Genomic DNA, 18,740 nt, shown 5'->3' on the forward strand with positions numbered 1-18,740 from the left:
AAAACCAATTTCTTACTGTCTTATTTTTTTAATTAACAACATTTATTTTTATATATGGTTTTTTTGACTACTTTTAACATTTTTAACATGAGAGATATGAGGGAGGAAAAACTAGAGGCAAATAAAGCAAAATATTATATATATAATTTTAATTTTCTTAAAAGTAAGAGAAAAGAGAGGGAAGTGTTTAATAAATATGGAGGGCAGGAAAGGAAGGTATGATAGGTGGGTGTGATGTGGATTGTTTTGATTGATTAAGGTTCATTATTTCATTGATCCCAGGCATGAAGGGTTGAGAAGGAGACTTTGAAGTGAATCTCTGTCCCCTCTCTTCTTTCCAATGAATTTGTCTCTGCACTTCCACTCTCCATCTGTCTCTATCACCTCCCCAAACCGTCACCCTACCTAATAATCTTTTTCTCACTTCATACAATTAATATTATAACTTTCTTTACACAATTTCTACTCATCAAATTAAAAAAAATATTTTAATAATTAAAACATCTTTGTTTTTCATTTCTAAAAAAAATATAATATTTTTTTTTATTTTTTTCTTATTTAAAAAGAGAACAAAAATTATGAGGATAAAATTACAATTTGCAGTCTCTCAGTAACCGTTCCCATAAACTTTCTTCATACATTAAATAAACTTTCTTCATACATTAAATTAAGATAACGATTGAAAACGCTGTTTGTTCAGTACTATATTTCTTTATGTCTACAAAGAGAGATAATAAGATACAGTGGCAAACCCACATGCAGCATATTAATCAGAAGAGTATAAATTAGTTTTGCAATCACTTTAATTCAATATTTAAGGAAGTGTCATGAGTGATAGAACAATTCTAATATATAATTTAGTAATTTAGTTTATTATCCATTATTTTATGGTAATAATAAATAACTTCTACCATCTATAAATATTTCAACCTTAACTTGGTAAAAATCCATAGTTATTTTCTGAGATACAAAATAATTAGTAAATAAAAAATAATAATACACCAACATAAAATTTCGTATGAGTATTTGTATACTTTAAATTTGTTATATTTAAGGTTATTAGGCAAAGGTATTAAATCTTGTTAACATATATTTAAAATTTGTAAGATTAGTCAAATTAAAAAGAGAAAAAGTTGTAAGTACAGTAATTGGTATGGTTAGTTAATGAATGCGATGAAAGAAGTGACAAGTGTGAGGACGACACGTTTGCGTGTTAAGTTGACAACTACAAGACAACAAAGAGAGGCGGTGCGTGGACGGAGAGATGCAACGTTTCATGTTTTATTTCTTTGTTTGTTTTTTGTAATAATATTTATTTTTGTGAGTGTTGTGTTTTTGTATTTGTAATTGCATTGTTGGATGGGATATGTTTTCAGAATTGAGGTTGATGTCAAAGTGTGACAAAACAATCTTCCACGCGTTGGAATGTTGTGTCCCATTGACATTCATTCATTTATTCATCCCTTTCAAAATTTTAATTTATCAGTATGTGACTGCGACTTCCATTCCCACTTGCAATTTTCACCCACTACTCCTTTTCCAACTATGTTATTTCTTTTTTTTTTTCAAATATACCAATTTCAAAAATATTATTTAAATAATCTATGAAATTGAATTTGGATAGATGTATCCGAGATGAAATTCTTAATATACCTATACTGATGCTAGAAAATCTAGCTGAAATTCAGTTTTTGGAACAATCAAATTTGCTTTTTTATTTTTTAAAAGAATTAAAAAAATTGGAAAAAAAATTGAGTAAATGACTATTTCACAAATAGAATTTGGTTTCTCATGACTAGAATTCTTAACCTGAGCTGTAATGTAAGAGATAGTTTAGAAATTAAAATTTAAATAGATTTATTTGGATAATTTTTTTTTTTTTGAAAACAAAAATCTATTATATATATATATGACAAATGGTCACTGAACATTTCATTTTAAACAGGAGAATAGAACATATTATAGAACCTAAAGTTATCAATTTTTATTCTCTCTCTCAATATATGTTAAGGGCTGATATATCTTTGTGTTCTTGAATCAGTTTTCATTATATGACTTTTGTGAGAATCTTGCTGGGAATTTTATGTTGTGTTCTCTGTTCCCATTACTGCAGTTCATTTTTTTCCTTTGATATGTTGCAGATGGGTAATGCAAATGCTGAAAGTGATGAAGGAAGAAAGAATGCTCCAGCATATCTATATGCAGAGAGAGTGAGTTGTGTAACAGTTCTAGCAGAGAGGGAATGACAGGTACTATGCTAAATGTTTGTAACAGAAGACTATATACAACAACTTGGGATTAACATTCTAGTCCTACATTTTCCTTGTTACTTTGTTCTTTGTGCTATCTTGAGATGTTACCAATCTCCTCAAATCTAGTGTAGTGTGGGATTTTTATAAATAAAATAGTGTATGTTTAGACTCTAATAGTCTGGTCTTGGTGTCATTCTTTAGTAGAACATTTTATTTTATCAAATTTTGGTGTTTGGGTGCAGTAGAAAGGTTGAGGCAGTCATTTCAACAACTTTTGAGATTTGTATCTTACTGAACATGTTTGTACCTTCTTAATAAATACTTTTTTTTCAAATAAAAATATTTAGATAATTTAGAAGGAAAAAACGGAGAAGTATTTCATCAAATTATCAAATGTTAAAATTATTAATTTTATATTTTTTTCCTTAAGAACTTCAGGATTTTAGTTTCTGAAATTTTATTTAATATTTAAGTCAATCAATTAATGTGACAAATTAGCATTAATAAAATGTGTTCTTATTTTTTTTAAATGAAAATTTATAAAGTAGGATACAATTAACACAATTTTGTTATAAGAAACTAAATAATTTATAGATTTCTTGTTTGATATAAAAAAAAAAAAAACTTAAGCAATGCTCAAAAGATTAAAAAAAAAGTTGTGTAAAGTTTTGTTAGTTAAAAAATTCGGTTATATATGTATGTGTATTTTCATTTCATTGTAAATATAGAACGACTTCTAATGAATGTTCTAATTTTAGATATACATGTTGTAAAATTGTTGGTTTGAAAAAATAAGTTTTTTATTGATAAATAGTAGTTTCTAATATACATTAATTTTTATTAATGGAGATTGAATCACTCCAATTATGTCACTTCAAGCAAACCAACCTTAAAAAGATTAATTTATTTTTATTATACTTTTTAATGTTTTCTGATGAAACAAATTAGTCATCAACATATGTACTTTCAATTAGATTTGAGACATCTAATTTCAATTTAGTAAAATTCAATCGTGATTATAGTTTTTCTTATTGTACAAGTGAGTTCAATTTACATCAATCTTCCTCTATCATGTGTCCTTTATTATCCAAAACAAAAAAGCTCTTCTCACTAATAAATTTAATCAAACATTTGACCACACACAACCTTTACTTTTAGCCAGTTCAACAAGAGACATGTTTCTCCTTTAAGTTTTTTGTAAATTTTATAACCTACAACAAAAACACACTATCCCATTGTTTGAATAAACATTCCATGACTGTAAAATTAGGTTAATGAAAGAGACTTAATCCTAACTTAAACTACCCAAATACGCATAAAGTTTGAATAGAAAAAAGAAAGCAGAGTTTGATTTCTGACGTGTTTTTCTTATGGGGTTTTCATTTAGATAAATATATATGTGACTAATAAACCTTAAACTTATATACATATCAAGTTTTTTTAAAGGTGGTGTTTAATTTTGTTATTTTTTTTTTAAATGTGAAACTTATATTTAAATTTGGATTATTCTTAGTAATCTCTCTTCAGTTTGTGAGATATATACATATCAAACATGAATTAGACATTAATGAATAATTTAATAATGGTCTTTTAACAATGATTTTGATATTATGTTAAGAAGTAAACTTTAAGTCTACCTTAATTTTACAAAATCAACTTTTAAGATGAAATTTATATTTACTTTAAATTAATTTTTTTTTTTTAGTGAACGTGAGACTTCGGACACTTAAAGAAAAGAATTGAATACTTTTGTATTAAACTTGATGAAGTGATGAAACTTTAAGGATGAGTATGAGAAAGAGGGATTGTATTTTGGAGGGTCAAAGGTGGTGGTTAAAAGAAGTGTAATAAAGAAAATGAGAGATGTGAATGAAAAAAAAATGAAAAATGTAATTGAGAATGCAAAGTGTGGACCAATGTGAGAGCAGAAGACATAGGGATGGTGGGTACAGTAGGTAGCAGTGGTCCTCTGGCACTGTGACAACCACAAGCAAACCTCTTTCTCTTCTCACTCTTCTCACTGTACCTTTCTGGGCAGTGCTTGGTAGGCTACTGCTGCTACATCTTCTGCTCTATAATCCAACTGCAACAAGAAACTTCCTCACACACACAACAACAACCTTTTAATGCATGTCTCCCAACCAATTAATCCTTACAAGAATCCCTCAATCAATGGATTTCTATCTGGACCAGAACAACCCTTAACCTTTCCTTTCCTTCAAATATATTATACTCTCTTCCTTAAATCTAATCATTTATTACTAATTTCAATTCCATTGCTTTTCATCATCGTTATTTCAGAACACAATAAAACTATTTACTATCACTCACTGTCTTCCCCGACACACTCTTCTTCTTCTTCCATCTTCATTATTGCTGCTGCTGCTGCTGCTGTTCTTCCATAACTGGTAACAATGGAGTAAATACATTGGGAAGTTTTTTAAGTAGATGCAAAATACACCTATTTTTAAACTATCAAATTTTGAAATATTAAGTGCTATATAGGAAACCACATTGTTTCATTCTATAAATTAAATATTAAAATGAATATTAAATCAACTAAGTGAAGAAACGAAAGAATGATGTTTCATAAAAATAATGAAACTTTCAGAACTTCATTTTTTTACTGTTCAAATTCATTCCTGGTGTTTTGCTTGAAACATTAAAATCCAACTATTGTATCACTTCCGGCATTATAAATACTTAATTGAAAATTAGAAACTTTTTAGACATTTAATAAAACGAAATTTTTTATTAGAAATTTAATTAAAAATATTTAAATTTATAAATAACTTAAAACTTAATTAAATACTTTTTTTTTTATTTATTTTTTATGTGGAGACATAATAGTCATAATATCCCATCTAGGGATGTCAACGTGACGGGTACAGGATGGGTAGTAGTTTCTCCGTACCTTACTCATTGGATAAATATTTGTCCCGTATCCGTATCTATATTTGTCGAATATGGAGTATCTGCATAATTTTTTAATATTCACAGGTACCCACGAGTATTTACAAACAAATAAAAATAAATATTTAACAATATATTTTAATCGTAAATTCAAATAAAATACAATACATAACATTCATAAATTTTAAACAAAGTTTAAATAACTCATTTAAATAGTGTTGAATGACAGTTTACAAAGAAATGATTTTTGTTTAAAACTAATTGATAATAACTATCTCAAAATCAATATGTTAATATTTTAATCATATTTTTTATTTTTTATTTAATTTAAATTATAGTATAGCGGGTACGAGTATCCACGGATACGAATACTATGATACCCGTACCCACCCCATTAACATGCGGGTATTAAAAATAACTGTACCCGTTACGAGTTTTATTCACAGATATCCACAAATATGAATTTTTTTGACATTCCTAATCTCAACTAATGACAAAAACTAACATTAAAAACTTTATTAAAAAATATAAAAATTTTGAATTCTTACTAAAATAACCCTTTTATTGAGAACTATATTAAAAATATTTAAATTTATAAAAGATTCACAATTTAATTTAGGTATTTTTGGATGTAGTTGTGAAGTTGGATCTAATAGTTGTTGGGGTTATGGGTTGGAGGGTGATTTATTTGATGCCATGATTCTAAAAAAACAAATATATGTATTGGGAGAGGTCAAAGTGGCCCTCACAAAAATGTATTAAATCAAAGCTCGGAAACATGAAGGCCCATAGTCCCTACGTTGCCAACCAAATCCTCTCTTTTCTAGGTTTTTGTCCAAATTTCTAAAATAGTAGGTTTTTGAACTCCATTGGAACATGATAGATTATAGGGATAAAATTTTATATTTTCATTCACTATTAAATAAACTCTTTTATTCATGACAGTGTGCATTAGAGAGTCGAAATGCAACCACGGTCCAATAATTACTGAAGTTTCCATTGATATCGAGGATGAACCTAATGCCATCAAGAATGGGCCTAAGAATGATGAGGGATTTCACAATATAACTAGGAGGAATACGATCACTGAATATTTGCATTCTGTTACAATTATGTTATCGTAATGCTCATTTGAATAAGATAGGACGTATAATTTCACAATATAATTTCCTCTCTTCTTCTCGAAGGATTAATCCTGACCTCTAATTCAAGATTTTATTTCTCTTCCCCTATCAATTTGGTGCTTTGATTGATTTCTCCCATGGCTCAAACTCGTGCTTACCAATCAGATCTCCTCCCTTGAATGCCATTCACTTCATTTTTCACTAATTTTTCTTTCTAAAACTTTCTTTTTAGTTTAAATAAATATTTGTTCCTCTTTAATTAATTAGTTTTTATTGTTAGTGTAGAAAAATAGAGTTTTTATAAAAATGTCACAAAAATGTTTATTTTATTACTCTTTTATTGCATTTTAGTTCTCTTCCTTTTTAAGACTCTCTTTTTAATAAAACTAGTTTGCTAGGATACTCTCTTAATGGTGTTAAATTGAATTTGACCCCTTATCTAACTTTTCTTTGTTGCAAGGATGCCCATAATATTGTTGGTCAAAACGCATAGCTCAACTTAAGTCTCACATATGTCCTCGTTACAACAAGAGAAAAGTTAATGGTATTGAGAAAATGTTTTGACATCCATTTTTCTCCCCCATACAAAGTTTTGCGGAAAACATGCCAAATGTTATAAGGTTCAAACAAGTGTATGTTTATGTTAGAAAGTTCCATTAGTGTAATGTGAAAGCATATGAAGGTTACTATAGTCTCATTAGTGTAAGTGTAAATTTTAATTTATATATTTACATAAGATGAAGGTTAGTATAGTTTCATTAGTGTAAGTGTAAATTTTAATTTATATATTTATGTATTTACAAATCGTAAGTGTAAACTTATTTGACAATTACTATTTCATAAATTTAAGACTTTTAGGATGCATTTAGTTTGATAGAAGAAAATAAAGAGTATGCAATGAAACAATTGCAAAAATATATAAAGAAACATCATCATATCTATCAAACATACCTTCAAAGCAAAGGCTTCAAAGCAAAAGTAGACCGAGTGATATATTTCCTAAATATTGAAATTGGTTGATAAATAACAAATAGAGTGATTCTAGATATAAGGTAAAGTTATTTTTTTATTATATATATATATATATATATATATTTTAATTTTAATTTGTTGTTTACTTTTATAGCATAATATTAAATTATTATTTTATATAGGAAAAAAAGCCTGGAAAACAAAGCTAGTTGGAGGAGTAAGAAAAAATTAAATCAATTAACAAAATCAATCATTTAGAAGGCATTTGAAATGGTAATGATATTAGCTTATGATTTTTTTTTATTTAATCAACTTTGTTTCTTATTTATTTAATTTAACTTTGTGTCTTATTTATTTTGAATAGAAAGAAGAATTAGGAAGTGGTGACGGTTGCAATAGACATATGGAAGACTACACTAAGGAGAGTTGATGGAACTTGGTGCATTTCAAGTGGAGAAGAAATGATGGTAAGCAAAAAATAATTTTAGTTTTATTTTAATGGATCAATTGTTCCTGATTGTCAACTAAGTAAATGTCTTATATTTTAAAATTAAGTTGTAGCCAACTTAAATTAAGTTATGCATTAACTATTTGATGAGGTGATTTTTTTAGTGTCATAGTATCATTTAATTTGCTTTATGATTTGAATCTTTATTTATTTGGTTTAATCATATTCAAATTAATTTTATATTGGCATTGTGACATGTTTACAATGTTAATTATTCTCTCAACAATTTCTAGGATAATTTGAAAAATGTGACTGAAGTATACAAAGAAGAAATTGGAAAAACACATATCCCATTAGTAAAGCACTTTGAATTTGTGTTAGGAACACAACCAAATCATTCACAAGGTATAGAAAATATATTAATGACAGAATGCACATGATTTAGAGTTAGAAGTGCCCAAATTGAATAATATCATCTAAAAGCATGAAAAGACTAATATGCAATTTCAAAGTGAATTACAGTCTCAACATCAATAAGTTCAAGAACTTGTTATGAAAACTCAAGAAGACAAAATGAAACAAGATATTGAAATGGAGGTGAAGCATCAAATGATAACTGTATCGGAAGACTTATCATTCATTGGAGTGTCTAACTCTTCCAACTCTTCAAATACAACATTTAAAAATATTATTACAAGTACGGTCAACTTAATTATTGTCACAATATTAGTGACATATTTATATTTTTTGATGACAAATATTTATATCATTAAAACTATTTTTTCTTGTAATGTACATAAATAAAAGAAAAAAGCATGATAAGCTCTCAATAGAGTAGACATTTGACGTTTTATCTCCATTTCAACATCTGTTTAATTTTGTCTTGTTGAATTTTTATAGGAAGTTCTTGTCCTTTGTAAGTCACTCTAAAGTTTCATATTAATTTCTTCTTACTTATGGATAACATGAGTACTTCTAACTAAATCATGTGCACTCTTTTGTGCACTCTAAATTTGACTTTGAAAATTCTATTTCTCCACATTCTCTTTTATCATTGATATATTTCCTATACCTTGTGAATAATTTGGTTTTGTTTCTAGCACAAATTTACAGTCTTTTACCAACGAGATAGATGCATTTTCAATTTCTACTCCATAAAATTTACTCACATTGTTCAAATTATACTCTAAAATATTTAGAGAAAATAATTAACATTATAATTATAAATATATCATAATACCAAAATAAAATTGTTATGAATATGACTAAACCAAATAAATAATTATTCCAAACATAAAACAAATTAAATAACACTCAAAAAGTCACCTCTCATAAGGTAGTTACACCTAACTTAATTAGCATGGGTTCCAACTTAATTTTAAAATACAGGACATTTACTTAGTTAAAAGGAAATAGTTGATCCATTAAAATAAAACCAAAAGTTATTTTTCTTCTTTCTTTTACTTCCCATGATTTCTTCTCCATCTGGAACATACCAAATTTCATCTTCTTTCATTCATGTATCCTTCCATACGTCCATTGCACTTGACCATTCACCACTTCTTAAATCTCCTTTTTATTAAAATAATTAAAATAAGACATAAAGTTAGATAAAGTAGAGAATAAAATACGTTGATTAAATAAAGTAAAAAATAAACTTATAAATATCATAACCATTTCATATGCTTTTGAATAATTGATTTTCTTAATAATTCATTTAATTTCTTGCTTATTCCCACTAGCTTTATTTTTCAAACTGTTTTTCTGTATAAATATAAAAATAATTTAATATTATGATATAAAAATAAACAAAATGTCAACTTCAAACTTTTATATATATATATATATATATATATATATATATATATAAACTTTACCTTAAATTTGGAATCGTTTCATTTTAACCAATTTCAATGAGGTAAATTCATTAGTCTACCTTTATTTTAAAGGTATGTTTGATAGAGATAATAATATTTCTTTCTATATTACTTTTACAATTGTTTCATTGCATACTCTTTATTATTTTTTCACGCATCCTAAAAATTATAATTTGATAAAGTAATAATTGCTAAATAATTTTTGGGACACATGATAAATATTTAAATAAAAAATTATACTTAAACTAATAAAACTACACTAACCTTTATATACATCCACATTCCACCCTTGGATATTTTTTTCCAAATTTTAACTTGTAATAGAGTTTTTTACGTAAACACATGCTTCATCCTTATTTTTCACAAAATTTAAAATATGGGGAAAATTGGATATCTAAATTTTTCCCCATTCTTGTTAACTTTTCCCTTTTCTTTGGAAAATTTGCATCAATACTATGTCGATGTCTTTTCTTATAAATTTTTTTAATTTGGAAAATTTGTTAACTATTCATGATAATCCCAATGTTTCTAATTTTAATTTGGAAAATTTGTTTTTTTGTAGTTTAGGGTAGAGCATAAGTTATACATGATAATCCCAATGTTTCTAATCTTACTTCTTTTTTTCCAGCAACTCTTTAGTCTTTGCTCTTCTTTCATGGATACAGTTTCCTACGTTTTTAAACAAAACTGATATCTTCATAAGGGCTCAGGCACAACAACAATATGCGAATACTATATATAAAGTCAAGACATTGTACACTTGTTATCTCAATTAACACAAAATCCAGTGATCAATTGTTAGTCTCAAATATCTAACCAATAAATTTTCAAAATTTATTGCAAATAAAATGTGCCAATTACAAAACATATATGTAAAAAACATAAGAAGAGTTTGAAGTAAAACCAATCACGATTTTCATAAAGGAGTTTGATTCCAAACAAGAGATGTGGCATAAATGATGGTTGGACATAATAGAAGACTAGCAAATGTTATTCACCAACACATCACATTGTTTTCTTGCAAACATTGAATTAAATTTTGAATGTGAAACAAAACTAATTCAAAATAAAATCTTAGAGAACTTAAAACATAACATAATCCAAGTGCCATGAATATTATTTTAAAATAAATTAATTAATGTTTCACGAAATTCTTGGAGAACATAGGTACATTCTCATAATAAAGTTAGGGAAATAAGCATCCAGGTGATTATTATTATTATCAGAATGTTAGTGAAAATAAATAATTACATACATTCGGTAGTGAGAACACCAATAATCACAAAAGAATAAGATTAAAACACAATAAACTAGAAAGAAGAAAAAGTAATACCTAGCAGAATTAGGTTTCTATCTTTGATTGAGAATTTGGGATAATTGTTGAATTTTGAACTTCATCGTTTTCCTTGTGGCTTTAGCGATTTTCTTTGTACCCTGAAACTGGTATGACTACAGCTCAAACAATATGCCAAGTTTTGTAAAACTAACTATGCAAATTGGAACCGTAATTACCCTACAATAATCCAAATTTTTTAAAACTTAAATGAATACTCCAAATATTATAAAATTAACTGTAGATTTTAATAGCATCAAGTAAACCTGAAAGGAAAAATAATGATGAAGCAGAGAAATGTTTTCAACTTGAGTAAATATTATGAATTAATATATAACAAAGGAAGTAGAGAAAGAAAGGTTAAAAAAAATCCAAAAGAGAAAAAAACAATAATAATATGTAGAACGTAGAAACGCAAAGATTTTGAATATAACTTGGTAATTATTGGATATTATGAAGGTCATGTTTTGTAGTCATGGGTGAAAAAGTAATAGCTAAAAGGGAATTTCTTGGCATTAGATAGACAGAGTTATGCAGTTGTTTTGCATACAAATAACAAATATAAATATGTAGCAATAAGTTATATATCTTTATGGTTAAAATACCTTTTTGTTCCAATTTCTGTCAAGTTTTTTCAAATAAGTCCTAATTTTGGTTTTGTGTTCAGATAGGTCCCAATTTTCGTCAATTTTGTTCAATTGGGTCCATTTTGCTAACACCGTTTAAATCATTAACGGCCATGAACAGTGACTGTCACGTGTCACTTCGTAGTTTTTTTAAATTTTTTTTATTTTTATTTTTATTTTTTTTAAAAAAAATTTAAATTTTTTTTAATATCTTTTTTAAATGTACACGTGTCAACCCAAGAGCGTACAACGTGTCACTTCGTGGTTTTTCTGAATTTTTTATTTTTTACTTTTTGAATTTTTTTTAAATGTCTACGTGTCAACCCAGTAGTGTGCCACGTGTCAAAGTCAATATTCTATATTCAATTTAGTCCCTATATTTGTTATTTTTGTTCAATTAGGTCCCAATTTTTGTTAACATTAACCAATTTGGTCCCTATCAAAGATGTGACCAAATTAAATTTTTATATCAAAGTTATAATGATGTGAATTTTAATATATTATACAAAAATATTTAATAAAAAATGTGAATTTTAATATAAAAATTAAATTTGGTTTTAATTTGGAAAGGGACCAAATTGGTTAATGTTAACAAAAATTGGGACCTAATTGAACAAAAATAACAAATATAGGAACCAAATTGAATTTAGAACATTGACTTTGACACGTGGCACGCTACTGGGTTGACATGTGGACATTTAAAAAAAAATTTAAAAAAACCACGAAGTGACACGTGACACACTCTTGGGTTGACACGTGTACATTTAAAAAAATTTAAAAAAATTTTAAAAAAATTCAAAAAAAATTCAAAAAAATAAAAAAAATTCAAAAAAACCACAAAGTGACACGTGACCGTCACTGTTCATGACCGTTAATGATTTAAACGGTGTTACCAAAAAAGGACCCAATTGAACAAAATTAACGAAAATTGGGACCTATTTGAACACAAAACCAAAATTATGACTTATTTAAAAAAACTTGACAAAAATTAGGACCAAAAAGATATTTTAACCTTTTATTTACAACTAACAATAGATATGTCACTTGAAATACTGTTATTTTGAATATTTAAAAAAAATAAGTTTTGCTTTTTCATCCTTTATTATGTCTTCTTTAATATCCCTTAAATATCTCTCATGAGAAATATCACATTAAATATTAACAACATTTATTTGGGATTTTGTAACAATATTAACAATAGTTTTTTGGGGGGAATTTTATAACAAATTAAACATAACTAATTTTCCATTAATACATATCAACTATTTTTTTTCCATGATTTTAACCATATAATATTCAGTGGCGGATCTTGACCAACATTGTCGGGGGAGCCAAAATAATACATCACATTTCATTATTGTCACTAACACAATAAAAATGAATATATAACTTAGTATAACGATAATATAATGAATCTATTCTTTTATTCTTCATCAATATACCTATTTAAAAAAAATACTAAAAAATAATTTATCATAATCTAATAAAAAATTTAGAGACATAAATACCAAAAGAAAATTCGATGATAATCAAACCACACTTAAAATTCAATTATAAAAAACACACAATACAATCATTTGTTCTTCTATGTTCATAAAATAAAAAATCAATATAAAAGAGGCTCATTAAATAGATTATTAAACTAATATTTCACTATCAAGTGAGATAAAAGAGAATTACGTACCTTCCTTTTTAGGATGGAAGAGAACATTTGAGAGATGAGAGCAAAAATAATTGATCTTTTTCTCTTCAGAAACAAAAGAAGATAGGTAAGAATGGAAGATGAGAACAATTTGTAAGAAACTCAAGGCATAAACATATAAAAGAGGCTCATTAAATAAATTATTGAACTAATATTTTACTATTAAGTGAGACAAAATAATTACTTTCTTCTTTTCTTCCTCAAGGATGGAAGAGAATAAAAAAGAAATAAGAGAAAAAATAATAGATCTTTTTCTTTTCAAAAACGAAAAGAAAAATAGATAAGAATGAAATGTGAAAACAATTTATGAAAAACACAACCTATAATGAAGACAAATAATATAAAATATCTTAATAAATCTTTTTAATCTTTATTCTTTATTATATTTGATTTTATATTTGATTATTTATTAGTATTATTTATTATATTTATAAAAGAAATAAAATATTTGATTTAATATTTATAACAAAATAAAATAAAAATACCTAATATCTATAATAAAAAAAATAAAAATACATATTGTAAAAAAAAAATCAAAATTTTTGGAGGCCAAGGTCCTCCCTGCTACCGAAATAATCCGCCATTGATAATATTAATCATTATCTCTTTTCATATCATAAAAACCACTTTTAATCTTTTTTTTTTTTTTTTACTTTTTATTCTTTACTTATTATTCTTCCTCTTTCTTTAAGCTTTGACGTCCTTAAATTCTTCCATTCTCAAAAAACTTTCATTCTTCATCCATGCCAATTGCATCTTTTTCCGTTAAGTAAATTTCCAATTCCACTAAACACATATCCTTTGCAGCCATATGTAGACCCTTTTCATTAGTTTTTTTATGCAGAAATATTAGAATTTAACTGTAAAATAACAAATAAAAAAAACACGGGAAATTCGAGTATTGAATTCTTCCTTGGCACATAATAAGATTACTTTTTTTATTTTATCGTTATTTATTTATGTTTTGAATAAATAAGTTAGTTTCCTAATTTTTAGGAGTTGGATAAATTTCAAGTTTTGAATTTGTTAATTGTAACCTTCTTAGAAAATTCGTTGTTAATGGTCACTTATTTTTTATTGGTTATAAATGTTTTAAATTGATAAAGATATGGTTAAAATACCTTTTTGATCCCAATTTTTGTCAAGTTTTTTCAAATAAGTCCTAATTTTGGTTTTATGTTCAAATAGGTCCCAATTTTCGTCAATTTTGTTCAATTAGGTCTTTTTTGCTAACACTGTTTAAATCATTAACGACCATGAACAGTGACTGTCACGTGTCACTTCGTGGTTTTTTAAATTTTTTTTATTTTTATTAATTTTTTTAAAAATTTTTTTAAATGTACATGTGTCAACCCAGGAGTGTGCCACGTGTCACTTCGTGATTTTTTTGAATTTTTTATTTTATTTTATTTTTAATTTTTTTGAATTTTTTTAAATGTCCACGTGTCAACCTAGTAGTGTGCCACGTGTCAAATTCAATATTCTATATTCAATTTGATTCCTATATTTTTTATTTTTGTTCAATTAGGTCCCAATTTTTGTTAACATTAACCAATTTGGTCCTTATCGAAGATGTGACCAAATTTAATTTTTATATCAAAGTTATAATGATGTGAATTTTAATATATTATATAAAAATATTTAATAAAAAATGTGAATTTTAATATAAAAATTAAATTTGGTTTTAATTTGGAGAGGGACCAAATTTGTTAATATTAACAAAAATTTGGACCTAATTGAACAGAAGTAACAAATATAGGGACCAATTTGAATTTAGAACATTGACTTTGACACGTGATACGCTACTCGGTTGACACGTGGACATTTGAAAAAAATTAAAAAAAATTTAAAAAAATTTAAAAAAAATTTAAAAAAATAAAAATAAAAATAAAAAAATTCAAAAAAACCACGTGGCACACTCTTGGGTTGACACGTGTACATTTAAAAAAAATTAAAAAATTTAAAAAAAATTAAAAAAAATTAAATAAAAATAAAAATAAAAATAAAAAAAAATTCAAAAAAACTACAAAGTGACACGTGGCAGTCACTGTTCATGGTCGTTAATGATTTAAACGGTGTTAGCAAAAAAGGACCAAATTGAAAAAAATTAACGAAAATTGGGACCTATTTGAACACAAAACCAAAATTAGGACTTATTTGAAAAAACTTGACGAAAATTGGGACCAAAAAAGTATTTTAACCAAATAAAAACGAAGGAGATAAAGTTTTACTTTATGAGTAGTTTAAGTATCACATAAGAATTCTACGACCATAATCAAAATCAAGAATCAAAGTCAAGTGTCACATAACAAAATAAGTGTCGAAAATAATTTACGAATAGGGATTTTATGTAATTTTTGAAGGTGATAAATATATTATGTAACACCCCATTTAATTTAATAAACGAAATTAAAGGAAGTGTCACATAAAGATAACATACTTGCACAGTCCTGGAGTTTGAAACACAACTCCTTACAACCCAAGGCACACCACAATGCCCAAAAGAAAACTAGATAAAGAGTTTAACAAAAGTATATAAATTCAAGGACGAACAATTACATGGGCTATAAAGAAAATCCATAAAGAAATTAAAGACCATTCTACGCGGACTATGCAGCGGAACCACCACCTCCCTGTTGCCCACGGGTGTTCCTCGCATCTGCTCACACCAATAGTTGATGATCATCGCAAAAGAGGGTACCACAAAGCAGAACACACAACAATAAAAGTAGGGTAAGCTAGAGTACAAAATAATTTCATCAAGTAATCTAATACACTTTCACAGCCAACCATACATAAAACACTCAACATGCTATGACTCTCAAACCAATACACTAAGGACTCGACTCGACTCATCCGGATACATACAATTTGGTCGGATTCAGCGGATGCTTGCACTTGTTATGGATACCTCTGCTCACCCCTGAGTTTCTCACCCCCGAGCTATGTGTTACAAGTGTTACAATGTACGGTTCCCCTTTGATCACCCACCTTCCTTGCTTCCTCACTATTCAGCACCGTAATCCTCCCTCAAGTGTCACAACTCTCAAATTTTCGTGCTCTCTCTCTGGTATGCTTCCCAACTTGTCAAACCTTAGCCTTTAACCTAATTTTCCTTTTTAAAGTGTGCCTAAAACTAAGTGATTAATCCCAAAACGAAAATGGCATTGAATAGGACATAATGTGCCATTCAACCCCCCTTACGGTTGCCTTTCCAACCTTTTTTGGCTGCCCACTCACTTAGGTTTCCTTCCCACCTTTCCATATTCACGTCAAAGCCAAAAAATGCCAAAAATATAAAGTTTAATGTAAGTTCTCCAAGGCTTGAACCCATAACCATGCAATCACCCAAATCAATATCAAACCATTTAACCAATTCATAGTTCATGCTAGAAATCACAATTCAATCATCATAACATACCAGAACATGTTTTTCATAGATTTAAATAACAAAACAATAACACCAAAAGTTAGCATGCATAGCACTCGAACCCAAGTCCTCTTCACACAATTAAAGTGCTCTCAACCACATGAGCTAGCACTTTTCCACGTCAAACCAACCATAATTTAATGTCATAATTATTTCCCCTCTCTACCTCCAAATGTGTGAAGATCACGTAACAATGCGCGCCATTAAGGATTTCCTTCATAACACCTTGAGAAGATACCAACTCAGGCTCCTCTGAGTCGGGAAACAACAGTCTCTTCTCTCGGTAGTCTATAAGAATGTGATTGGCAGAGAGCCAATCCATCCCTAAGATCACTTCCAAGTCTTGTAGTGGCAGACAGATTAGGTTCACCTTGTACCTGCGTCCTTCCACCTCCACCGGGCACCTAGCACATAAGGATGACGTCCTCACCAAATCCGACACCGGAGTAGACACTGCAAGCTCGCACTACAGCTCGCACACCAGCAGATCCAGACGTTTCACACAATCATCTAACACAAAGGAGTGTGTCGCTCTAGAATCATACAATACACAACAAGACATACCAGCTATCATGCAACTACCCATAACCAGGATACCTGAGCCAGCAGCTTCCGCTCCCGTCATGGCATAGACTCTGCCCGTCACCTGAGACATGTTGCCTCTGTCCCTCCCCTGGTGCTGGTGAGGAGTTTGAACTGGAGGGCGTGTCGCTGCCCTTGCAAGGTTGGGGCAATCCTTCCCAAAGTGACCTTCCTGGCCACAGTTGTTGCACCAGCGATAACCCTCTATGCGCAGGCAAGTGTTCCTCAGGTGAGGGCCTCCACATATATAGCACTGTACTCGGTCCTGCTGGAGAGAGAAACTCCTAGACCCCTGGGTCTAATGGTGGGGTCTGTCATACGGCCTCCTACGCTCCTCATGCCTAGGTTTGGACCCAAATGGTCCACCAATCCTCTGAGGCTGCTGTGACTGCTGTGGGCGTTGGTCTTCCACCTCACGTTTCATCTTCTCCATCACTCTGGCCTTCTCCACCAGAGCGGTAAAGTCCTTGATGGACAAAGGAGCCACCATCAACCGAATATCACCACGAAGACCATTCTCGAACTTGCGACAACTCCATTCCTCGTCGAGCGATAGAGTGTAGAAGCGACTGAGGTGCTTGAATCTCTCAGCATACTCTTCCATGGTCTTCCCTTCTTGGGTCAACTGAGGAATTCCACCTCCTTGGCGTATCAGATGTTGTCTAGGAAATACTCGGAGAGGAATCTCTCTCTAAAAGCCTCCCATGATACCGGCTCATCTCTCTCCTATAGGATGGATTTGGTGCTGATCCACGAATGCTCCGCCTCCTCCGTGAGCATATACACAAAGAACGCCAACCTGTTCTCCGCGGGGCACATCTCTGCATCATAGATGCGCTCCATGTCCTTCAGCCATTGGTCTGCGGCGTCAGGACTAGTCTTGCCGTCAAACTTCACCGGGTGATGCTTCAGGAAATCTTCTAAGCTCCACTCCCTGACTGTAGGTCATGGTTCAAGACTGAAGGTAGGTGCAACTGTCCTGGTCTCTTCCAACTGCCAAAGAGCCTCCATGTGTTGCCTATGGGCTTCCTCCGCGGCTACCCTAGCAGCCTCCATCTACTGCATCACCACCTACTGCTGCTCAAGCGACGCTGCCTGTCACTGCATTGATGCCTCGTGCTGCTGCATCATGTAACATCCCTAAGGAATATTACTAAATAAATAATTAAAATAAACAATTAAATCTCACAATTCGCAATGTTATTATTCCCAACGCGGAAAAATTTACAATATAAAAAAATCGCGTGCCAAAATTTATAATATAGTAGTATTAAAACTCTACAATTTCCAAAATCCAAAGCCATAAATGATCACATCATAAATATATAATGAAAAATCCTAGCTCTAATTCCCAAGCTAGCCCTCACTCTATCGCCTGAGCATCCTCAACATCACCTGTATCAACATCTGCTCCCGTGTAACAAGTCACACGATCATCGCCATACACAAACAGAAAGGGTGAGCTGAGAAAATAAAAACAA

The 18,740-nt window shown here is 29.3% G+C and overlaps 1 protein-coding gene across 1 annotated transcript; it reads right to left on the bottom strand.

Annotated features, from left to right (window-relative positions):
• Nucleotides 1–15,856: 15,856 nt before the first annotated feature.
• Nucleotides 15,857–17,863, bottom strand: LOC146884592 (uncharacterized). Its single transcript, XM_085675934.1, has 4 exons — nt 17,747–17,863; nt 17,242–17,431; nt 16,903–17,130; nt 15,857–15,906 (listed from the first exon to the last, which is right to left on the bottom strand). Exons 1-4 carry the CDS (start codon nt 17,861–17,863, stop codon nt 15,857–15,859), a joined length of 585 nt encoding a protein of 194 aa, XP_085532060.1.
• Nucleotides 17,864–18,740: the final 877 nt, after the last annotated feature.

Source organism: Vigna unguiculata, chromosome 7 (genome assembly GCF_037176805.1).
Source record: "Vigna unguiculata cultivar grain cowpea cultivar isolate G323 ecotype 2 chromosome 7, ASM3717680v1, whole genome shotgun sequence".
NCBI classification, from domain to species: Eukaryota; Viridiplantae; Streptophyta; class Magnoliopsida; order Fabales; family Fabaceae; genus Vigna; species Vigna unguiculata.